The 26,072-nt window shown below is 44.2% G+C and overlaps 1 protein-coding gene and 1 pseudogene across 4 annotated transcripts in view; both read right to left on the bottom strand.

Moving 5' to 3' along the window:
- The window catches only part of pspc1 (paraspeckle component 1), a 58,299-nt gene extending 33,661 nt beyond the window's left edge, over window positions 1–24,638 (bottom strand). For all 3 annotated transcript variants that reach the window (XR_014552506.1, XM_083632394.1, XM_083632393.1), the window contains exons 1-7: window positions 24,152–24,638; window positions 16,677–16,826; window positions 13,004–13,155; window positions 7,416–7,511; window positions 5,910–6,106; window positions 4,606–4,690; window positions 4,296–4,401 (exon numbers count right to left, since the gene is read on the bottom strand). Coding sequence is in view for 2 of the 3 variants with exons in the window: in XM_083632394.1 (XP_083488520.1) it covers window positions 4,296–4,401; window positions 4,606–4,690; window positions 5,910–6,106; window positions 7,416–7,511; window positions 13,004–13,155; window positions 16,677–16,826; window positions 24,152–24,532 (1,167 nt within the window). In the remaining variant the exon portion in view is untranslated. The remainder of the gene's footprint in view (window positions 1–4,295; window positions 4,402–4,605; window positions 4,691–5,909; window positions 6,107–7,415; window positions 7,512–13,003; window positions 13,156–16,676; window positions 16,827–24,151) is intronic.
- Window positions 23,013–23,705, bottom strand: LOC310772566 (E3 SUMO-protein ligase NSE2 pseudogene; annotated as a pseudogene). The gene has a single exon. The product of its transcript is annotated as an E3 SUMO-protein ligase NSE2 pseudogene (transcript).
- Window positions 24,639–26,072: the final 1,434 nt, after the last annotated feature.

Raw genomic sequence — 26,072 nt, 5'->3', positions numbered from 1 at the left:
TCTCAAACGGCAGAATTCTGAACATAGGTGAGATGCTGTTATCAATAGGATACATGACTGTCCAGCTAAAACATTAAAAAATGAAAACAGATGGTCTCTAGAAAGAACAGTCTCGGTATAAAAGAGCAAAATTCTATAAACTAAATCATATTATGGTAAAGTTTAAGTTGTCTGCCATCTGTGTACATTATGCAGTCTGTGTGACTGTGTATGTATGTGTGTCTTTTATGCATGCCCACACCGCAGCTCGGATTGGGCTAAAGATTTGCATGGAGGTGGGTTATGATCCAGTGTAGGGCATGGGCAGGTTGGGAAGTCCTGGAACCACCTGGAAAACACCTCACGCCCACACCCCAGGTCGGCTTGGGCTAACGTTTTGCATGGCGGGGGGTTATGATCTGGGGAAGATCATGGGCACATCATCAAGTCCTGGAACCACCTGGAAAACACTTCTCACCCAGACCCCTGGTCGGATTGGGCTGAAATTTTACATGGCGGGCGGTTATGATCTGGGAAAGGTCATGGGCACGTCATCAAGTCGTGTAACCGCCTAGAAAGTCCTGGAAACCACCTGGAAATGCTCACGGCCACACCCCCGGTCGGATTGGGCTGAAATTTTGCATGGTGGGGGGTTATGATCTGGGGAAGGTCATGGGCACATCAAGTCCAGAAACCCCCTGGAAAGTCCTGGAAAACACTTTACGCCCACACCCCGGGTCGGATTGGGCTGAAATTTTGCCTAGAGGTGGGTTATGATCTGGGGTTATGATCATGGGCAGGTTGGAAAGTCCTGGAACTGCCTGGAAAGTCCTGGAAACCAACTCACACAACCCAGGTCGGAGTTGGCTGAAAATCTGCATGGCTGGGGTTATGATCCGGGGAAGGTCATTCGGCAGCTCATCAAGTCTTGGATCTGGAGTCTTGGGTCATCAAGTCTTGGAAACCACCCTACGCCCATACCCCAGGTCGGATTGAGCTGAAAATGCATGGCGGTGGGTTATGACCCTGGGACAGTCATCGACAGGTTGTAAAGTCCTGGAAAGCATTTGGACACCACCATCATTTCTGGCAAAGCAAAAGGCACAGTTGTATTGCTTTGTGCCTATTTAACCCAGGCAACGCTGGGTACTTGGTTAGTCCTTAATATGCACAAGGTTCACAGATTTAGTTGCTGTGTTTCATGCGTTTCATTTTTAAATCATTAATTTCATTTGAGATCACTTCAATCCATTAACTCTCAAAAAAGTTTAAAAATGTCTGGATGAAGCAGCAAACAACTTCTGTAAATGTGGTACATTAACTGCAGGCCAGACCATTTCTGTGGTACTGCAGGCTAAAAATCCCCTCCCTCTGTAGGAAATAGGGTTAATCCAGTGGCATGGTTTACAAGTAGCCAAATAATCTAGTAATAATAAGGCCATGTCCACACGGAGACGGAAGCGATCTTTTTTTTTTCGTTTAAGAAAAGTTTTCCATGAACACGGAATCGTTTCAAGAAATGTGTGTATCCACATGAAACCACTGAAGTCGCTGTAGTATATATGCCAGGCTGGTAAGTGGCGCTGTAACGCTGCCACGTCACAGTGCAACCATGTGGTCGTCAAACCTCTCACTTCACTATTCACGTTGTATTTACGAGGGATATATATAGAGCATCCCGAGTATGTCCGTTACACTCAGGGTTTACATTTAATTTCATTTAATTTTGTCTAATATTAAAATATTCCAGAATTGCATGTTGTATTAATAATAAATATTTCTATCCAACACGTTTAGCCTGATTTTGTTTGTGTTATTGTAAAAACTTAGCCGCCGCAAAGCCTTCTGGGAAATATCCGATGAAGGGAAGGGAGGGGTGGATGAGAAGAGTCAGCTGTGGAGCCCTGAGGATGTTGTACACGTTGTTCTCCGTGTCCACTTGTTGCCGACGGTGGTAATAGAGGAGCATTATATTTTGCTGCAAGAGCCCTAACAGGCTCAGTAGCTGCTGTAGCACGAACGCTAGTGCACTGTAAGCCGCCATGATTGTTATTGTTGCTGGCGGAGAGAGGTGGGGCTATGGCGTCATCGGTTCAGGAAAGATGCGTATGGGTTGTAAACAAGGAAATGCAAGGGTGGCGTCTTCAGATTTATTCACTCTGGGACCCGGTTTCAAAAATTAGCGTATACTCCCAGAACGTATACTCCCAGAACGCTGGTTCCGTCTGGACGAAACGTCTATACGACAAAAAACTTTAGCGGATACACCTAAACTCGTCTCCGTGTGGACATGGCCTAAGTCTACTGAGCTCATGTAAACCCAATCTGACTGAAAATTCTAAACTGATGCCCCCCCCCCCCCCACAATACAGGTTTTGTACAGCTTTTTAAGAGTAAAATCCAAGCACTTCTCAAGCACTTTCAGAGTGATGAGAGCAGATGGTCACCCTCATGACGTGGAGTGGAGCGGAGTTGAACGGAAAATGCCCCTTTTCATTTTGGAGCCCATGTCAGTCAATCCAACTCCGGTCCACTCCGGTGTCCGCTCCGCATCTTGTGCGAGATGCCAGGAGACAGTCAGACAATAGAATGATTTCATTTGAGATATTAAAAGATTTTTGGTTTACATGAGTGATTGTGTAGAATAAATGAAGCACCAGATTATGTTGAAAATCAAGCACTTGTCAAGGAGTGTATTTAAATTCAAGCATATTCCCAACCTTGAAAACATGACTGCTAAAATTAAGCAATTTCCAAACTTCAAAGACTTTGTAATGTGTACTGTGTAATAGGAGACTGTCAGTCAGAGCATCAACTGAATGGTGATAGTAGTGTGTAACATCCAGAAGGTAGTGTGTAACATGCAGAAGATACTGCTACATACTATAAACCATTGGTCAAGGCCCATTTGTAATGAATTTCCCATTAATTTCTCCATTGAGATTTCAGAAACTCCTTATATAAGAACTTTTATGCCTGGAAGCAAGCCAACCAGCTATGAGATCAATCCTGACCATAAAACATTTGATTCGGAGCAAAAACAAAATTGGAAAATGGAAAAAAGGCAACAGTACCAGACTGTACATAATTATGAGTGAAGGAACTACTCATCACATAACCCATTGCAGGCTGTTTAGTGCTTCAGCCTATGGGAGAGCACTCGGAGCGACAGTGGGCGGGACCAGCATTGTAAACAGCGGCTCTGCCTTCATACATTTGATTGAATAACCAAGCAGTGCTGGCTAGCGAGATCGGACAGAGTAAACACTTTTTGGCGGAGGGGGTATTTCTGATGACACGGTTTGTCCACATCTCTACAAAAATGCAGTTTCAGAAAGGTAAATCATGGTTGCTCTGTCGTAAATGCAACTTAAACGATCATAGTGATAGCTAGTCGACCCTAGCGGTTATCATTTCCATGGTAACAGCAAGGCCCACCAATCAGAGACGTCGCTGTCGCTTAGGAGTAGAGCCTGACCGATATATCGATCCACCGATATTATCGGCCGATATTTTTTTATTTTGTATATATTTTTTTTAATAACTCAAGTTATATTTTATATTCGTTCTATTTGTGTTTTTGTATTTCTAGTTATTTTTAATTATTAAATTCCCAGTGAAGTTTACGGTTTCATTGCATTGTCATTTTGGACAATAACATTTATTGATAAGCTGTAAAATATCCTGCCTACATACATATCTCCAGTCATGTCAAGTCTTATCTTTGTCAAGTGTTTGATATTTGAGGGATCATTGCAAACATTTTTGTAATATAATGTGTTTTATATAATATAAGAATATCAGCCGATATATCGATTCCAGAAGATTTCCACTCCCTAATATCCTCAAAAATCCAGTATCAGTCGGGCTCTACTTAGGAGTGTACTTCTCCATGACATCGCGAATAAAATGTTTTTCTTAAAACAAGGTTGATATCATATGGAGTTGTGGCTTCAACAGGGCCATATACCATCGTTTCACAATTGCATAGCTGGTGGTGAGCCTACCTTACAACAGTATGGCTAATAATCCAATTCCTCGATTCAGAAAATGGATGGGATTTTCACTTCCGGAAGGGCACTGTTGAGCTCTATCAAGTAAGACAAAGCCCTGGTCCATCCAGGTACAGTAATGTCCTTAAAGTGATGTATGTGTGTCACACAAACTTGAAGCAAATTACTATACTTGGATGGACCAGGGATTTCATCTTTTCTGTTCGAGTATAACTCACCAGCCTGCATGTGTGCGCGTGTGTGTGTGTGTGTGTGTGTGTGTGTGTGTGCGTGCGCACGCATGTGTATTTCACTAGTACTCACGCTGTCCATATAGCTTGGTTTGAAGCCATCGGGCTGCCGTCTCATGTCCTCCTGTTCTCTGTGTCTCATCATCTCCTCCTCTCTCCTCCTCCTCTCCTCCTCATGCCTACATAGAGATAGAAGCATGAACGTCAATCACTTGACAGCTCTGCAACAAGTACATGACAATGACAAAACTGTTTGATCAAATAAAAAAATAAAAAAACATCAATTTGGAAGGATAAGTTCAGTTTCAAGCTAACAGCGGTCTACCAGAAGTGCTGTGCCCTGCATTGTGTCATAATGGTCTAACCAAGGACAGGACACACACCTCATCTCTATCTGCTTGCGTTTCTGCAGCTCCTGGTTGCGAAGCTCCTCCAGTCTCCTCAGCTCCTCCTGACGCCTCATTAGATCTGGGAGAAGCGAGCAACAGAGTATGAGTGAGGAGAGCAGAGAAATAAAGAAAATTCATTTATTTATTCATTTAATATATTTGAAAAGGCACACCAAAGGAAAGAACAGCTGCCTAGATACATTTCTTTTCCATCTGGGATGCACTAAGCTGGAACTCATGATGATGATTCTGGTCAATGTATTTCTCTTATGGAATCATAATGACCATAATCCATTCCATTGGACCTTTGACACAGCATATGGTCAAACAGACGGGAGTTCTCGACTACCGCTGGTATGTATATGCACTAAAGACACTCAGTGCATATACGAAACTGTACACCTAATAACTGAGTTAGACGAGGTGCTATGGCCCAATAAATTAGTCAAGTCCATCATCATTTGACTAGACTAGAAGGAGGGATGTATATTATGTGACACACAGAGCTCTGCTGCTTCCCTCTCACTAACTTTACATTAACAACTTCATTCTTTTATCACATTACAGAGAAGCCCATGTCAAACAAAAGGAAGAGAGCACCAAGCCTAAACATGTAGGCATTCTGACGTTAACTTCATTTTGCTCTCAAAGTGCACCAAATTGATGCATTTTACGGTCAAATGTAGACAATTGTCTTCCGCGGAGGGGGGGGGGGGGGGTTGCAACAACTCAAGATCCTGTGAGAAACACTGTAGAGCAGGGGTGCCCAACCTTTTTTGACCCAAGATCTGCCAGCCTCCCGAGATGTACCAGTCCAGTTTCAACATCGTAAACGCACACACATCGTTTCCAGCCTGCAGGAACTAACCTCACAACATTTTCTCGTTGTCCCACAACCACTTGACATTAGGGCTGTGAATCTTCACTGGCCTCACAATTCGATTCAGAGGGCTACGCTTCGATTCGATTACGATTATCGATGCATCTTAAATCGATGAATCACTTTTTCCCCCCAATAAAATAAACAACTGCATGTACTTCCATTATATTTAATTTGATTATTTAAAAAAAAAAAATAGGAAAAAAAAATCATCGATTTTTGACACCCCTCGCAATCGACCTGGGGTCAGTCCGCGGTCGACCAGTAGACCGCAATCGACTGGTTGGGCACCCCTGCTGTAGAGACAACGGCTATTTCAAACATGCCCCCCCTCCACACACATACACAGGTTGGAAGTGCCCAACTGCCTGTGGTGGGGGAACACTGAACCCTACCCCTAACCCAGGCATGGCTCTACCTTGTCTCATTAACATGAGCTGGTGTTCATGTTTGGCCGCCTCCATCTCAGCCTCCAGTTTCTCCTTGGCCTCTTTGATGTTCCTGTCCACCTGCTCTCTCTGCTGCTTCTCCATCTCATCCAGAGCCTTCCAGCGGGATGAGTACTCAAACTCAAATGTCCCCGGCTGGGCGAAACGTGGAGGCTGCTCTCGCTCCCTGGACAAAAGAACATAGGATTTATGTCTTCAGGATGACCTGGATTTGTTGTGTGGCTTCACTAATAACTTTCTAACTTCATATCGTCTTAGTCGGCAAGGCCAACACACAGGTTTATTGTGGAACAGCGGTATGGGGAATGCGTAAAACAAGCCAAAATTAGGACGTGATCTGTGAAACAGCGATATGTTTGATACTAGAGAGCTCCAGAAGTAGTACTAACATGAATGCTCTACTCTCTACTCTAACTGGTCTTACTCGTCTCTACTTGATATAGACTTTGCTTACATAGCAAGTTTACTCGCCTCCGCCCACACCTGGTCGTCATAGCGACGGCATATCTGCCCTCCGCCCATAGCCCAAGTAGGCTATAACGTATAACGTTAAAATTAAATCCATACACGGAACTTTAAAACTGGTTATGAAATACTGGTGCCTCTAAATGACCTACAGTGTACATGGGCAAATGTGACAATCAGCCAGGAAAATGGATATCACTTTGTTGTTACTCACAAGCATGCGTTGTGCGGGGAACGAGGGTTACGCTACGGGGAGAAGGGAAGTCACTACCCCGGTGGCCACTCACCAGGCAAGACCGCGGCTTCGCTAAACCCCCGCCTCCGGCCTAGCGGAGCCGACGTAGCACACAACTACAAGGGCTTCCAGAGGAGCGGACTTTTTCCTCTCTCAAAACAATTGAAAACCACCATCATGTTAAAGCTGAGCAAGGAGATCGATTTTTTTTCACCAGAGCCAAAGGCAGCAACACAAAAGACTGATGGAAATAACAGAAGAGAAGGTAAGCCCCACTAAACTGGTATCCATCATTGACAGTAGATACAGTAAACACGATTCTGCCTGACCAATCAGTCGTCTGCAGTGTTTTGACGTCACCGTATGGTACCGGCTGGAACCTCAACAAAGCAGAGACCAAAACTAGCACGACTCAACCCCGACTGTCCAGGTTTTTGATCTGTGGAATGAGACAAAAAAGCGAGACGAGCTGGGCGGGGCCACGCTAATACCAGCGGTGGAAATGGGCCACTAGTTTTGACTCGCATCATGAGTCAGACTAGGTTTATGAGTCACAGGAAGTGTAAACACAATCAGAACTTCTGATTGTATTTACACTTCCTGTTAGTCTCTCAAGCCAGATGGTCTCTTCTACATAAAGTAAATATCAGAATCAGAATTACTTTATTCGGCCAAAGTATGTTTGCAGTTTGCACATAAAACGAAATTGACTTGGGGTAGTTGGTGCGCAACATATCATAAGATGCCTCTGTCTATGAAGTGGCACTTTACTTACTTATGGTACTGTGCATTTTTCGGCAACACTTTCTCTGGCAGTCCCTCCTCCTCATCAAGCTGCTCTGTGGGCTCCACAATGGCTGGACGAGGGGTGCTGGGACAAGGGGAGACAACACTCGTTATAAGCAACTATAGTATAGGTTGTTTTCAGGTGACATCACGGCACAAACTGCACTTAAGAGGGAAAGGAAGTGAACTCTGCGTAAAGAAGCACCATCACAATCTCTCAAAATACCTATCATAGGCCATGTCTACATTAGGCCGTATTGTATGGATTCGCACTTTGTTTGCACCCATTATCCACATTGCATATTAAATAAAGTAAATAGCCTTATTGATGCATGTTGCAACTTCCGAAATACACAGAACACAAAAAAAAAGAATAATGATAATAATAATAATGCTGCCCTCGAAAAGTCAATTTTAAACCCATAGTGAGTCGACTGTTCTGGTTTTTATCTACCCAGTAATAAATGTGTGCTTTATTTTGATGGTCAAATCGCCTAGATTCCAGGATAGAGACACTGCATGAAATAGGCCACGCCCATCACGGGGGAAAAGCTCCGTTCATTTCCACACACCAACGTCATTTTCCTTGAATTAAACATAGCTAAAAGCTGTTGTGTGGTGGGCTGCGCTAGGGCTGTTCAATAAATCGATTTTGAATCGTAATCAAATTAATTACGATTGAGGGACGGCTTTAGCTCAGGAGGTAGAGCGGGTCGGCCAATGACGCAAGGGTTGGCGGTTCGATCCCCGCTCCCTCCCAGCTGCTGTCGTTGTGTCCTTGGGCAAGACACTTAACCCCAAATTGCTCCCGATGGTGTGTAGGCACCCTGCGTGGCAGCCTGCCGCCATTGGTGTATGAATGGGTGAATGTAGACTATCTACTCATTGTAAAGCGCTTTGGATAAAAGCGCTATATAAATGCAGACCATTTACCATTTACCATAATTAGTTAGGACGATGTTAAAAAAATGAAAATCGTAAAATCAATTTTTTTAACTAGGGTAATTACGTTACGGTGGGGCGGCTCTCTGTCATGTATGCGTGCTGTAGCAGCACGCGTACATGACACTACTCGTCTTTTCTCCCCGCTGTAAAGTCTCTCTGGGAGGCTGTGACTACTGCTGGCTACTAAAGACAGCAGCAATGAACTTATTTCAACCCCTCCAAAAAGCAGTGTGTGAGCACTGAGCAGCGTGTTGCACTGCGGGGCGGGCTGTGCAAGATAACGATTACCACAACACACACACGTGAGGCCACCGAGTAACGTTAGGACTCCACCAGTGTCAAGTGACTGCAGTTAGCAAGCAACAGCCAGGAAGTTGTGCATAGCAACTAAGCTAAAACAGGAAGTTGGGTTGTTCTGCCTTCAGAGTAAAAGCGTAATTTGTCACTTATGAAAAAAAGAGGAAAAAAAGAGCTCTGCAAGGCAACAAATGTTTAGAGAAGTATAATAGTATAAAAAAATCGAAATCGAAATCGAAAATCGAGTTTTGAGAGAAAATCGTCAATTTAATTTTTAGGCAAAATCGAACAGCCCTAGGCTGCACAGACAACAAATGTTAAAAAACTCGCCAGTTAAAGTGTTTTTGTACTACTGAGCCAAACAAGGAAGCCATTGAGAATTGGCGAGAAGAAAAATGTGGATGTTGCTGTCAATGAAGTAAGTTGGAGTGTTCATCTTCCGTATATACGATCTTTTTGTGCAACACCGACCATGCACGCGACATAGGAGAACGCCAGGATTGGACGGGAGTTTGTGTTTTCCCCCCGTTTGGGGCGTGGTTTCTGAATGATGACGCGCTCCGCAGTGTCTCTATTGTTCTGTCTATTTCTAGTGGGACTGATGCAGTTTCATAAACTTTCAATTAGTTATCCACATGAGAGCGAAGGAAATCGATGTATCTGGCCTGGTGAGTTGTGAGGGCCGTTTAATTAATATGTGCGAAGGTTAATAGCGGACTCTCTCTCCCTCCTGCTCTCTGGCTGCCGCTGTAAAATAAAATAATTAAAATTCTTATGCACACTAAACACCCAGCTTGCTGTCATGCACGGCAGGTGAATGGTCATGTAGGTGGTTTTCAGGGGGGCTGTATGGACGGAGAGAGGACGGAGAAGTGGACCAACTGCTCCGTTCATGCAAACGGCCTAGTGAGGATGTTAAGAGTATAGTAGGGGTGTCACGGTACGTGAATTCGTTCTGTGACGTCACGGTATGGTTCGGTGCGTGTAGCTATACGACGAATACGTCAATACACACTCCGTTATATAGTTAATCATAATCATCAATATCCAAATAATCTTGCGCTGTTTATGAACATTGCACATCAGAAAACATCGACAACTCACCCTAGCACAGTGTATTCAGGCTAAATATAGTCCATTTAACTTTCGGAAAGCCTTTGCCCTCAACAAAGTTGAGTGGAAGCGTCTTGCACAGTCATTTATTGCCATGTTATCTTGTGTGGGCTAAACGCCTTAGCTTGTGTGGCTAACGCGTTCAATGCTATAGCATTAGGTCCTGCTGTCCTTCCTTGCGTCCACATGCCTGTGCTGACAGTCGAGTGGTTAACGTTATATGCCAGTTTTATCTGACACAGCCTACATACAACCATATTTTCATTGATTGGATCAAAATAGTGCCAAACTGCGCTAGTTTTATGAGATGCCATCTCCCTTGCGCTCCTTTGACTACGTCTGGTTTGTTTACTTTACATCCGGGCATTAGAGGAGGGGGGGCTGCAGTGGCTGTTTAGTATGATCATTTAATTATAACCGACTAGTATTTTGGTGCCGAGCTGTGAGGGTAGCGGATGTTTAAACATTTAACCTAGTAGTTGTCTGCATCCCCATATCCAGTCGTAGAGCCAGCCCTACATAAAAATATAACCTAATTCAAGAGTCTCACTGTTAGTGTTTACTGGTTTAATACACTACAGCCTAGTTCCTCATTGCGCGGCTCGCGAGACGCTGGTGGCTCTCGAAGCTTTAGTTGGCGGCTCTAAGAAATTGCAACAAAAGAAAAGATCCCCCCCCACCCCCCCCTGCTCTCCCCAAAATTTCAATAAACCTTTATGGCATATTATTACAATACAACAATACTGGTGTTGACAGTAATAGAAGGTGCCAAATCATTCAAAACAATAAGCATTTTGCTTTTAGGAGTATTGTGCCAGCGTGCAGCGCTGTTCCAAAACGTGTGTCGTTGCCTGGGAAACGCACATCCCATAATACAACTGTTCGCATCGCATCCCATAATAGTATGATGATACTTGGGATGCCATTGCGAACATAGATGCGAACAGGTTAGCTAAAACTTTAGCGTCGCCAGCGACGGCCCCCACCGTTGCGGTCGGGTACGTTTCGAAATCCCTCCAGGCCTGAAAGCCTATATATATTAGGGCTGCACGATATTGGAAAAAACTGACATTGCGATATTCCCCGCCCATGCGATATATATTGCGATATGAAAAAATACAGATTTTCACCAGATTACCAGAATAGCTCTATTTGAAAGAAAATAATATTTCTAGAATGATTGGGATGATTTTGTAGAGGAGTCCATCTGATTTTGGAGGGGAAATTAGGTATTTTAATGTTTCTCAACCACTGGGCTGTGGCCTACTGGTAGGCCTCAGAGCGTCATCTATCAGGGTGCATACACATTTTGACCAATGGATTTCCATGACTTACATACATGAAAAAGTGAGTGAGTTATGACATTCTACTTTAAAATGTCACTAGCCTATACTTCACTTAGTGTAATGCAGCCTTTAAAACCAGGGAAAGACAACATGTATGCTGTATCACCATATTACCATCCAACATCTAAGACCATATAGTCTCATATCACAATATTGATATAAATTTGATATATTGCCCACCCCTAATATTGAGTGCCAGAATCTACCTCCCAATGATGCTATTTGCAGAAAAACATTAGATTTAATTGATTATAATCACTGCTTTCAACTTCTTTCGTTCTTCTAACGTTTCAATAAATCAACAATGAAACACCACTGCCACTTCACACACTTGGTCTGACCCCCCTCCAGAAACTACCAAGTGGTACGCTCCGCATTTGGGGAGTTCCGGTTTTTGAGCGCACGCAGGGCAGTACAGAGGATTCACATGCAGCCGACCGGTGACAAACAATTCATTCGTGAAAAGTAATAAATATACATTTAATTGCCCAGCTATGTCTATTGTCTTTTTATTTTCACAGACATGTTTTGTGTAAATGAGTCGCTATGTATGATTAATTCTACCGTAACGTAACTGCTGTGATGCAACATCAGACTGAAGGGGAGAGACAGCCGCAGTGATAACACGGACAACTTCTCAGTAATCACTTTAGCCTTCGTGTCATAAGTTGCGGTCTTGCTTTTTGGTGTTTCAAGAGTAAATATCTCCACTCCACGGACATGTTGAGTTACAGCAGCCAGCCTGCTGTATGCTAGTGCGCTGCAACCTGTGGACACGTCCGCCTCCGCAATCACATCGTTTACAGACAGGCTACTGTCAGCAACGCAACATAAGCAAAAACAATTCAATTGAGCTCTCTGTGCATGTCTGTTGTGTTGAAGCTAAGCACTAAATGAGTGAGTACAGTAGCGGGGCGTCTCTCTCCTTTGAGAGAGACTGCATTTCACTCAGTAGGCTACCCCTAAAGTGAGAATTTATCAAGCAACATGACGAGTTAATTTGCTTTTGACATCGCACGTCCTGCGATGTGACTATCGCGCATGCGCACATTGCGATGACGATGTGTAAACGATATATCGTGCAGCCCTAATATATATATATATATATATATATATATATACATACATACACATATATATATATATATACACACACATATATATATGTGTGTGTATATATATATATATATGTGTATGTATGTATATATATATATATATATATATATATACATACATACACATATATATATATATATACACACACATATATATATGTGTGTGTGGGTGTGTGTGTGTGGGTGTGTGGAAAACAATAAAACACAAACAAATGGTAGGCAGTTGTGCTTGGTTGGGGTGGCTTTTGGTGTTTTGCGGTAAAAGTGGCTCTCCTATTGACTTTGTCCTGCCAGTGCGGCTCTCATCGAAGAAATAGTGAGGATCACTGCACTACAGGGACATGCTGTACAGATTTATGACACTAGGTGGAGCACTAGTATTGTCTGTTCAAAATCAATGGCACAGGTTAAAAAAATAAATGAAAACAAACCTAACCTTATGCATTTGGGATTTTTTGGTTGCTTTTTTCCCCGTTGTACCGAACCCGCACCGAACCGTGACCCCAAAACCGAGGTACGTACCAAACCGTGACTTCTGTGTATCGTGACACCCCTAGAGTATAGTGCAGTGGAAATTCTGATTCTTACACATAGTACCTTTAAAATGGAACAGGAACATGGTGGATCTACTTGGCAAAACTCAGTGGATGGTTGGAACACTGAGCGAACGACAACTTTTCAGCACATATCAGTTTGGACAAGCCAACTCACACAATCACGCACACACAAACATCTTGTCAAATAATTCTATTTGCTCTTACGTGGTGAGCAGCAGAGCCCCCTCACGACAGCGGTCCAGGGCTTTGCGTGCAGCTGGTTTGTTTGAAAACTCCACAAAGCCCCTCCCTGCGGGCCGGCCACGGTCGTCCACCACCACCACAGCACGCTCCACCGGCCCAAACTGAGAAAAGGCCTGCAGATTGAAGGTGGTGAAGTAGATTAAACATCACTGATCACTTCACACAATGGTATTGTACATGGCAAAAGAGATAAGAAGTAAAAATGGTAGGGATGCACGATAATTATCGGACCGATAAATTATCGGCCAATATGGCCATTTGCGTTATTATTTATTATTCCGATAATGGCCTTTTTCCGATAAATTATCCGATAATAAATAATCCTGCTTTATTTTTTGCCTCGGAAGCGGAGCTTTTGTTGTCGCACATTCGTGACATCACAGCTGCGACGCAAACATGGCTGCTGCCAGTGTGTTGCTGTTTTTCAGTTTCAGAATTATCAAGCTACTGTAATTTGCAATCCATGTCCCACACAGGTTCCGAGAGGAGGGGAAACCTCTAAACTGGCATTACGTTAAACCAAAGCTGGCGATGATGCAGCGGATATGTTTGTTGTTATTGTTAGCGAGTTTTGTTAGCATTAGCTCGTCGTGCGGCCTACCCTGCAGGCTCGTCCGCTTGGCAGACAAAATGCTTGTGACTTGTGACAGATTTACAGTCTGTGGCTTGTGATCAAACAGCCCTGCAAAAGCACTTAATACACAGAGCTTGCGTAAACTACGGTAATAGAAACTAATGGAAACCCCTTTACCCGAAATGAAACATCCAGGGATTGTGTATTTAACACATTGAATGCCAGCCATGTTTTCATTCCTGTAGGTAAGTTGTGCCAGGGGTGTTTTTGACGATTCTGGCTCATTTTAGAACAGCCGAGGATTCTTTTCTGTTAAGAATTCATGAACATCAATCATCTAAAAATAACTAATAGAATGTGTGCTTTCTCTGTCTAAAAGAGTTAGTTTGCAGAGTTAGTAGTTATGTAGATATTAGCCGTTGAGTACAGCATGGTTTCAGCGTCTGGAAATTTATTCAGAGATAAATGGCTTTTTGTGAAACAGTCACTTTAACCATTCATTTTTGGCATCAGTAAGACCGTCAGACATTCTAAACAATAGTTTTGAACAGTAATTTCCTCCATAACAACAGGAAACACCCCTCTCATTCAAACTCCTCCCTCCGTGTGTCTTCTCCTCCTTCCTCCTGGCTCTAGAGCCAGGAGGAAGGAGGAGCGTGTCAGAAGCGCGTTGTGCTGCCTGCCTGCCTGTCTGCCTGTCGGGCAAGACGAGTCTGAAATGGATTACTGTAAAATCGCGTCGCCATTTCCTTGAATGGCTTGCTTCCGCGGTGTGTGTGTGTGTGTGTGTGTGTGTGTGTGTGTGTGTGTGTGTGTGTGTGTGTTCGCGCGTTGCTGCGCGGCTCTGGGGGGAAGGGATCTCTGTCCGTTCTGTGTGTGTGTGTCCGGGCTAATGACTGTAAAATCGCCAAGCCATTTCCGCGGGAGGCTGCTGCTTTTGTGGCTTTTGGGTCCCGTGGCTGTGACTTCTCTCGGTCTCTGTCGCCACTTAGTGGTCGGTAAAATAGATTACACACATGCTCTTGCTCCAAATAGTTATCTCGAAGATGTAAAAGGGGTTGATTGATGTCCCACTGTCAAAAAAAAAAAATCTTTATGTAAGACGAGTTAGTCCGTCCTTGGCACTTAAGCGCTGGATTATGTAAGACGAGTTAGGTCGTCTATGGCACTTAATGTGTTAACTCGCAGCCACTCGCTAACGTTAAGCTAACCGCGCTAGTTAGCGTTAGCTGCTGGACCATAGTGCTGGACAGAGCCATCTAACAGCCAATAATGAAAACAAAGGCGCAGTCGCGCACATTAGGCTACATAAAAAGCATCTGTCAGTCAACATAGGGTTCTTTTCTTTAATCTGGTGGCAGCATTTTTCAGTAAAAAGTGAAACACAGATGGTGTTGTTCCTCCCCCATTCATTGGGCCCAGGCTACAACTCACTGAGAACTGGAACCCATGCAAAATTTTAACAGATCAGTATGACAATAAGAGTCTAAATTACTATGCCTTTTGTCATTGTGTTTTATCTGCAGACTAAGCAGCTTGGCTTTCCGTTCTATAAAAGCCTTTATTTTTGTATTGACTATAATTGAGTGATACACTTTATTAACACATTGACTGCCAGACGTTTTTTTTTGCTGTAGATAGCTTCTGCCAAGCCGTTTTTTGAGGATTATGGCTCATTTTATAAGAGCCGAGGATTCGTTTCAGCTTGGAGTTTGTGAACATACAATATCTCAAAAGTACTAATAGAATGTGTACTTTCTCTGTCTAAAAGAGTTAGTTTGTAGAGTTAGTAGTTATGTAAGCATTAGCAGTTGAATACAGCATGGTTTTAGCGTGAAAAAGAATATTCAGAGATAAACGGCTTTTTGTGAAATTGGATGGAACTGTCACTTTAACCATTCATTTTTGGCTCTCTCTCTCTCTCTCTCCCTCCCCCTCTCGCTCTCTCTCTCTCTCTCCCTCCCTCTCGCTCTCCCTCCCTCTCTCTCTCTCTCTCTCTCTCTCTCTCTCTCTCTCTCCCTCCCTCTCGAGTTGCTTCAACTCCGCCCTCCGTGGGCGGACAAGCTTGTCACCAGTCAGTGCTTTGCTGCTCTCCTGTGCCTGCATGTCTGCACAGCCGCTGTTTGAGGAAGTCGGGATGGACTCACTCGTTTGGAGTTTTGGTTGAGAGAAGCTTTTGCGATTCTGGTCATATTTATGCTGCGTGTTTCAAAGTGTGTTCGTCCACCTGTAATCTATCACCCGATCATAGTAGATCGGCTGAATCTATTATGTAAATTTGCAATCCCGCATCGCCAGCAATCAGCGCGAAAAGGAGAATGGCTGGGCTGAGAATGGCTTGACAAGTTAAAAAAATGCTTTCCTTCCTCTAGCAAGGAGAGCACTGTTGCCACTTAGTGGGTCGGTGGAATGGGTTGTAAACGTTCGGTGGCTCCAATAATTATATAAGAGATGTAAAAGGCTTAGATGCACAACCCACCGTCAAAAAAAAAAAATCGATGCCAAAAACGTGTAAACACGTTGTTGGCAGGGAACAGCTGGATTCTGAAAACGTGTCCATACGTTGTTGGCAGTGAATGAGTTAAAACAATCATATTATATCAGAAGTTTTCACAGTGATGTCAGTTAGATTTGGTTAGGTCAGAGCTATGCTCACTACATCCATACATCTACCCTAACCCTTTTTTAACCCCAGGTGTGCATAAAATACAGGTTAAAAACTAAAAATATATATATATATATATATATATATATATATATTTTTTTTTATTATAATAATTATCGGTTATATCGTATCGGTTATCGGCCAAGAAGAATATATTTATCGGTTATCGTTTCGGCTCTAAAAATCCATATCGTGCATCCCTAAAAAATTGAGTTGATTCTGAAATCTAGAAGACATTAAATGACTGAGTTTGCTCTCAGGAAATAATACTATGGGGAAAACTATTGTTAAAATCAACACTGAAAAAGGAAACAAAAGCAAATAATCCCATTCCAGTTGAATCTATGATCTGAAATACTATCAGAATGTGACTTCTAAGCTGTTGTCCGCCATACCTCTTCCAACAGCTCATTTGTTACCACAGGGGACAGGTTGCGCACTGTGAGTGCAGAGCCATGCGTAGCAAAGCGGATCTTGATTGCTCGGTTCTTCAAAACAGTCCCATCCAACTCAGCTTTGGCAATCTCTGCCAAGGTGCGCGTTTCCTGGGAGACAGAGGGTCAAAGTTAAAGGTGCACATTGAGGTACTTAAAACAAAAGTCATGTCCTGCCTCTATTGGTGAGAAAACAGTTTACAGTAAACAAACACTATTCAATGCTGGCCCTGAAATTCATTTTGCAACCACGGGCGGGCTATCTGTTCTTCAGATGGGGGAGGGGATTTATAGACTTTAGCCAAACCCGACCGAGACCGCTCTCCACAGCGCAGCAGAGGGAGCTAGCGCGCTAGCAACATAGCATACATATCTCTGGTTTAGCTTACATCACAGGGGCAGCTAGCGCGCTAGCAACACTGTCCACTAGTGATGCGCGGGTCACCCAGAATCCGCCGGGTCCCACGGGCTGGCGCGCCCCACAGGCGGTCTGGGTTGGCAAATTATGAAAATATTGCAGGTGCGGGTGGGGCAGGCTCAGAACATGACAAAGCAACATTATTAAATAATTTAGATCAGTGAAACACGCAGAGTAACCCTTTATTAAGACTAGGGATGCACCGATCGATCGGCACGTGACCGGAAATGGCCGATTTCCACGTGATCGGCCTCGACCGGTGATCTGCACCGGTCACTCTAAATAGCCGATTCTGTGAGCCGATTTTCACGTGACGTGCGCGCACCCGAAAGCAGCGAGACCGAGACGGATGAGTTGCAGCCAAAAGAAGAGCAGCCACTACACACATGCCACAGCATGTCTTCGTCGGTGTGGAAATTTTTCACCGTCAGTGAAGACGATACAAAGCTTGCAATTTGTCAATTGTCACACATGCAAGTCGAAAATAAGCTGCGGATGGGCAGGGTAGGTTGGAGTCCACTCCAGTCTGAGCTGCAGTCCACATCACCGCTGCCTGCTGCAGATCAGCTGCTGCTGCTATCCGTCAGTCACGTTGTAACGTGGATACAGGAGAGGACTATTTTGTTTTAGTATTGCGAATAGAACGACGAACATAATAATAAAACGCATCGGACCAGTGTGCAAGGTTTTCTGTGCAAGAAGATTTTTTTTTCGAATGGCGGATTAAAAAAAACGGACTCTGTGTGAAACTACGATATTCAAACTGAGTCAACTCAAACTAATTTCCTCATCTACTCAATAACAGCCAAATCCACAACTGTAGAGTGGACATGGCTTCGAAGGTCTCTGCGCTCCAGACCTATATAGGCTATAAACTCCTTGTCCATGGATAAGATTTTGACGTTTATTTATTTTATTTTATTAGTTTATTTGGCAGGGACATATACAAAAAAAAACATTAAACACCATAGGGGAAGATATGCTTTGTAACAGATTTAGCCATAGGCTACTTTCCATCTGGAGCCCCTGTTCTGTTGCACCTTTTTTCTTTTGGAAAAGTAAATGCATGATAGCTGTGGGATATACTGGTTGTTTTATATTCATTGTATTTACACAAAAAAGAAAAGCTCTGTCCAGTAACCTGGAACACTTTTATTTTGAGATGTTTTTGAGTGAGATCGTCCTACCTCATGCAAATGATAAGAAATGTGATATGAATCTTAATTTTCTATTAAAGCAAAGTAAAAATAAATAAAAATAACGTCAAAAAATAACCCGTCAATTATTGTTCTTAGAAAGAAAATCAGAATCGGCCAAAATCGGTATCGGCAAGTCAAGACTATTCAAAAATCGGAAATCGGAACCGGCCAAGAAAATGGCAATCGGTGCATCTCTAATTAAGACATGAACTCTCTCTCACACACGTAGGCCTACACACAATCACACAGACAAGGCCACTCTGAAGCCCTCTCTATAGCCTACATGGAGTAAAGAAACGCTTCAATGAGGTAGCCTATGTGCTCTCAAAACAAACATTTTGGAAGGATTATTTGCTGTAATTATTATTTGAAGTGTCCATAAAACTAATTCCACCGCAGATTTTCTGTTGTGGACTCGACTGTGATCTATTTGTCAACTTTACTACAACGTGAGCAGGCTACGTGACCAATTGAGAGCGCATGAGGTAATTAAAAGGAATCAGACAGCGAGTCTAAAGCTGTATATGCAAGCCGTCTGCACCTGCTGCAAATGTGACCAATTGAGAGCGCATGAGGTAATTAAAAGGAATCAGACAGCGAGTCTAAAGCTGTATATGCAAGCCGTCTGCACCTGCTGCAAATGTGACCAATTGAGAGCGCATGAGGTAATTAAAAGGAATCAGACAGCGAGTCTAAAGCTGTATATGCAAGCCGTCTGCACCTGCTGCAAATGTGACCAATTGAGAGCGCATGAGGTAATTAAAAGAAATGGGGAAAAATAAGAACCGTTTCTGTAGCCTACCTCTACCTGCTACCTCCATTTGAAGACCTTGGATTAATTGAAGAAAGACCGATAATAGCGGAGTTGTAATGAAGCAGAAAGAAATCAACGACATGAAAGAAGCAGCGCAACGCATCCAGAGCAGTACAACTGTTGTCGTGCATGCATGCGAGTGTCTGTGTGTGTGTGTGTGTGAGAGAGAGAGAGAGAGGGGGGGGGGGGGACAGAGTTATTAGCTACTTGGCAAACCTTGGAGAGCTCTGCTGTGCTCCTCCTGAGTCCGGAGACATATTACATTGAATTGGCCGTTGCGGGCTGCTGGGTTGGGCTGGGTTCGGAATTTTCAGATATTTTAACGGGCTGGCTCCAATGACGGGTTGGGTTGGAGCGGGCCTTAAAAAACCCTGACCCGCGCATCACTACTGTCCACTGACTAGTTCTGGTTTGGCTACTAAATTTGGTAGTTGTAAAACAATTGTGTCATCATCAACGAGCAACTAATTGTCTAAACGAATTTTACAATTGATGAAAAACGTGACTTGGACATAACAAGCAAGCTATCAATCTATCCCCCTAGCCTTCAACAGCCCCCGCTAGGCCGGGAGCTGCGCCAGGATGACATTTCCTTGGGCGGCTGGTGTAACGCGGGGGAACAGCGTTCCCACACTTCTCCAAGGGGTGTTTGTGCGTTATTTTTTACGACAGCCTGAAGAAGAGTGTGACTGTGATGTGTCATTATGGAACCCTGAAGAAGAGTGTGACTGTGATGTGTCATTATGGAACCCTGAAGAAGAGTGTAACTGTGATGTGTCATTATGGAACCCTGAAGAAGAGTGTGACTGTGATGTGTCATTATGGAACCCTGAAGAAGAGTGTGACTGTGATGTGTCATTATAGAACCCTGAAGAAGAGTGTGACTGTGATGTGTCATTATGGAACCCTGAAGAAGAGTGTGACTGTGATGTGTCATTATGGAACCCTGAAGAGTGTGACTGTGATGTGTCATTATGGAACCCTCAAGAAGAGTGTGACTGTGATGTGTCATTATGGAACCCTGAAGAAGAGTGTGACTGTGATGTGTCATTATGGAACCCTGAAGAAGCGTGTGACTGTGATGTGTCATTATGGAACCCTGAAGAAGAGTGTGACTGTGATGTGTCATTATGGAACCCTGAAGAAGAGTGTGACTGTGATGTGTCATTATGGAACCCTGAAGAAGAGTGTGACTGTGATGTGTCATTATGGAACCCTCAAGAAGCGTGTGACTGTGATGTGTCATTATGGAACCCTGAAGAAGAGTGTGACTGTGATGTGTCATTATGGAACCCACCGCGGTTCTTCCCAAGGAAGAAAAACAACAAACACCTGAATAATGTCATGGGCAAACTGGAGGAGTGCAGAAACGCCCGTTGAGCCGTGGGTGGCGGCAGAACAAATCAATTGGCAACTTTGATGATATTTCATCTGCGCATTGAAGCCGTGGTCTCCCCCCTGTGCGTAATTGGGCAGCGCCAGCTCACCTGATCCAGCCGCTTTGATCTCTGTTACAGCTCCCGATTCGTACACTACAAGCTGAGAATATGAACTTATATTGCTACAATTCACTCATTAACAGTGTGTAACAGAATACATTCAGTGTGCAACAGAATAGCCTACATTCTGACTGTGTGTTATGGAACAAATCTACCAGCGGCCACAACGACAACTGGGCCAAGTTAGAGAAAGCGTGTTAAACCAGAATACGGGACTATCTGGAGAAAACAAATAAAAAATCTGAGCTGGCGATGTTGTTTTGTTGTGGAATGCGCAGTGCATGGAGGGAGACCTGCATGGCTGCCTTGACCGAATAGAGGTGAGCATTGCTTCTTTGTGAAGAAGAAAGAGAAAATTATCTCAATTTGGCCATACCAGCAATAATTACAATAACTTTGAGCTTATTATGTATGCATCATAATTTAATATTTTATTTCATGGCCAGATGTGGCCTTTCTTATCTCATATAGTGCAAGTCGAGCCGTTTATGTGCTTTTGTCCCATGCGTGATGCCCTCGCGCTGCCTATATGATTTATATTGACACTGAACATTTGTTTCACAAGCGAAAATAATTTTGTTCGGGCCCCCGTTAATGAAATCGCCAGGCTGGGCGCAGTGTTTGTAGTGTGGGAGATTCGAGCTGTCAAGAGGCAAAACGGAACAAAAGACTCCTGGCCAATCCTGGTGCTTGACTGCTGCGTAGGCGGCCGGGCACAGGGCGTGGTTTTGCCGGAACCGCCGGTGGGTTCCATAATAACGCATAGATGATGAGCGTTCCAAAACCGGAAATCCACATTTTCTGGAGGGGGTTTCCGGGAGGTCAGACCAAGTGTGTAAAGTGGCAAGGGTGTTTCATTGTTGGTTTGTTGAAACATTATTTAATACCTTTGAGTTGAAAATTGAAATGTGTAATGACCTAATTGTTTGTTATTAGGGATGGGCATTGTAAGGGATTTAAATACTCGAGTACTCTCCTTCTGTTATGAAAGAGTACTCGAGTACTCCCCCCCCCCCCCCCCCCGGGGGAACGACACACACACATGAAAGATCCTAAGTTTGGCTATGTTAAGCAGTTACCATTAGCATTCGCCAAATGCCTGTGATGAGAGCAGGGGTGATCTGCTTTGTATGGGGCTGTTCACAGCAACTTCACACACATTACCAATTTTGCATGGAAAAAGCGCTGCCTGGTGCACTTTTTAGTTTTTACAGATTGACTGTGATAAGGTGATCCGGTGTTAGCCGTTAGCCTACCTCAGTAAAAGTAATTCCCAATACATGTCGGTAATCATTCCATACTGCTTCTTGATCACTGTTAAGTAAATCCACTTATTAAAAACTCTGGTGTTCTGCCAAAAAGTGATAACTGCAAACATGATAACTGCAAACAGTAATAATGTTCGCTAACGTTAACCGCAAAAACCACCAACAACATCCGAGTGATGGTCCCCGCCCGTGGTGAAACACGGAACGTTTGGCTATGGTAAACAAAGTTACTGTCAGGGGTCCGTTAGTCAAAGTGGTCCGTCCGAGTAAAAAACATCTAACGTTAACATCTTTGCTTGCACATCTATATATAAATTGGCCATGAACGGAAAACAACTGCAATCAAATCTTGTTTATTTTACATCTGCTGAATATAGATTGCGTTAATATACATGGACGTCTGTGTTGCTGGCGATTCGCCAGACGCTGTTAACGTTAGATCGGCCATTTTTATAGGGGAGGGGGGTGGGGCGAGTACCCGGACAGCGGAAACGGTACTCGAGTACTCTCGTTACAAACGAGTACTCGAGTACCCGAGTACTCTCCCCCATCCCTATTTGTTATTGTGGAATATTATGGACAAGGTACCTTATGTTATGAGATAATTGATTACCAAATACTAAATGTCTCTTAGTATGAGGCAGCTACAAGCAGAGGTGTGTGTGAGATGTATTTTGTGTGTGTGTGTGTGTGTGTGTGTGTGTGTGTGTGTGTGTGTGTGTGTGTGTGCGTGTGCCTTGTATATTTTCTTCATTTTGTCTGCTTTTTCAAGTTGTATTTTTCTTGCCTTTTTTTCTTCAATTGACTGTATATTCAAGACAAAATAGCTCTGGTATCGGAATATCGGTATCGGCAGATGCCTGACATCACTGATGATGTCACAATGCCTGACTTTTTTTTTTTTTTTTTAACACAAACTTCTCTTTATTTATAGTTGCAGACAGTATACAAAAAGACTGTAAACATTACTGATTTTCGAAAACATCAGCTCATTACTGCTGAAAACAACAAACAAAAACAGTTTCCTCTCTTCATATACAAATACTGAACAAGGAAAGTGCATGGGTATAAGGGACTTGATACGCAGAGAGATGGAGTGCTAGGTCCTGTTGTTCTGTCTCTTCTGTATCTTTCTCCTTAGCATCTGGTCGGGGACCAGGTCTGCCTGGCTCACGTCTGTGTTCCCACAGCCGACCACGGGACAGCCGCATTTCTTCTTCTGGGTGTGTCTTGCTTTGATGAGGGCCAGGATGGCTGCTTCATCATAGTGGTGGTTGCACTTCTTATTCTTCATGGGATTCACCATATCCACCTGTGTGAGTGGGCAGGTGAAGTTGATCTGGCTCTGTGTGACAGTAACGTCCTCGTCCGCATCCTCTGCATTCTCCACTGACTCCGGGTTGGCTTGGCTGAGACAGTTTTGGATGCTCTCCTTGAAGGCCACCACCTTCTGGTGTCTCTGCAGCTCGCCGTCAGGGAGGCTGGCTATCTTCTCCTCAAAGCGCTCCTTCACCATGGCTGCCAGGCCGAACATGGCCTCTGGAGGCTGCTTGCTGTTGCTGACCTCTGCTGTGACCTGCTGCACAGTGTCAATGAAGTGGTTGATCTCCCTGTCCTGTTTGGCACACTCCAGCATCATGGCCTCCATCTGACTGATGGCAGAGTGATCCACTCCCTCCCGAGTTTCCGCCAGGTCCATAGCCACATCTGTCACTATGTCCATGCCCGTCCCAATGTCTGCCTGACATGCTTTCAGGCCCGACAGCGCTGCATGCACTGCGGGCAGAGACATGGCTGCAATAAACTAAACGAAGTTATTGGAAATCCTACACACGAAACACCCCGGAAAACTTCACAACAACGCGAGGACAGACTCAACCAGCACCCGCTCGCCAGTATGCCAGTATGCAATTCTGACTCCACAATGCCTGACATCACTGATGATGACACAATGCCTATGACATCACTGATGATGACACAATGCCTATGACATCACTTCCGGGACAAAAAAAAAAGACAGAAACAGAACATTGCCCACTTGCTCCCTAGATACATTGATTTTTAGCAGAACAAAGTGGAAAAAGTGCTTAACTCTTACTCTTACTCTTAACTTACTCACTTATAGTCACATTCCCCAGCGGTGGTGGCACCGTGGCAGTAGTACACAAATTGTTCAATCCAACTACAAATGGCGAAAACAAAACCATCTGGCAGCGTCAGGTTAACAGTGCAACTCACCAGACGAATGAAGCCGAATCCTCGGTCTCGGTTGATGAAGACCTCGTTCACACTTCCGTATTTCGCGAACAGCTTTTTGAAATCTTCTTCCGGGAGATCTGTCGGGATATTAGCGACGAAAAGGCGACAGCGCTGGGTGAACGTCTTCTCCCCCGGCCTCCGAAAACTCGCGAGGTCCAGAGTCATCTCCACCGGGCCTTCCCCGCTTCCATCCCCGGCTCCTGCCGCCGCGGCTGGGCTGGCCGCTGCGGGCGGAGGCGGCGTCGGGCCTTCTTTGTTCGTCCCTTTTTGCTCCGTGGCTGGGGACTCGGTACCGCGTCTCGCAGACTGAGGGGAATTGCCGCTGTGTATGTGCACCTGTTGTAAATTTCGGTTGGCCATGTCCAAAGGAAGGAGCAATGACAAGCAGCAGTATCCAATTCGAATTAAATTTACGGACGGGGTGGTGGGTGTACGCCGTACGCTCGCTCTCAAAAACTCTGCTAGTGGTGCTAGCAAACTTTAGCAATTATGGCGACGGCTGCGCAGTGCGCACGCGCAACCTGCTTCTTCTTCTTTTGATTTTATTGGCGGTTGGCAAACAGCTTTCGGATGCATTATCGCTACCCACTGATCTGGATGGAGTGTTGGATCCATAAATGAAAATAAATAATACAAATATTTATCAGATCCTATTCGTTAACCTTGTTGATCTTAATGGTTAAGTTCACCCAAAAATGAAAATCCAGTCATTATCTAAAAGTTACTCACCCCCATGCTGGTGGAAGGTCTGGTTGGTTGATTGATTGATTGATTGATTGATTGATTGATTGATTGATTGATTGATTGATTGATTGATTAATTGATTGAATTTATTTGACCAATTAAAAATACAATACACCAACAACCATGCAGTATAAAATAATTCATCTGGATGTCACAATAAAGCCGTACAACGTATTTCCATTGCGGTCCTGAAGTCTCGGCTAGGAGGGAGTGACACTATCGATATCTAATTTTAATAATACACATACAATGGTAAGCACTATCGCCTCACAGCTCGAAGGTCGTGGGTTCGATTCCCACCTGGGGACGAGGTGAACGCTGAAGGAATGCGTGCCCGTCCGCATGTCCTCGAGTGCCCACCGCCCGGTTGGGGTCGGCAAAAGGGCCTTTCTGTGTGGAGTTTGCATGTTCTGCCCGTGCCTCCCGGGGGTTTCCTTCATATAGGAACCCCCTTCACAAAAACATGCAATATCCTGGTTGCTAGTGTGGTTCCTCCTCTGGTCGTTAAGGGCGCCTGTTCAGAGGGAGGGGAACTGGTTGGAATAGCGTGAACCTCCCACGTGCTATGTCCTACCGGTGAAGCTTCCTCTGTCAGGTGAAAAGAAGCGGCTGACTGACTGCCCATGTCTCGGAGGAAGCATGGAATCAGTCTCGGCTCTCCCCAGGCCGGCAGAGGATGGAGTAGCAACCAGGATTGAGAAATCAAATGAGCACTAATGGGGGATAAAATGGGATAAAAAATCGGGGGGGGGGATAATACACATACAAAAACATCAATATATTGTACAATCATGATTAATAAAAAAAAAAAAGGGAAGTGGAGTTTTTTACTCCACAAAACATTTTGTGGAGTTTTCCAGGGAAACAGAGTTACAGCATTCTCCTAAACAATTGAAGTGAAGGGTGACCCACTTTCAAACGTAAAATAAAAGCCTCTATACTGCCATGTTCTTGTACTGTACAGTACAGTAAACTGCTGCTGATAACTGTGTGTGTGTGTGTGTGTGTGTGTGTGTGTGTGTGTGTGTGTGTGTGTGTGTGTGTGCGCGCGCACACGCGTTTGTTGGTCCCTCTTTGTCCCTCAGTCAGTCTAACTGCCCCATAGTTGCCTTTAGGAGACTGCATTGAGTGATCAATCAGGTTATCCAGGCTCACA

This window comes from Poromitra crassiceps (genome assembly GCF_964638095.1).
Source record: "Poromitra crassiceps genome assembly, chromosome: 3".
Lineage (NCBI taxonomy): Eukaryota > Metazoa > Chordata > Actinopteri > Beryciformes > Melamphaidae > Poromitra > Poromitra crassiceps.
This window is presented reverse-complemented; position numbering and strand designations above follow the sequence as displayed.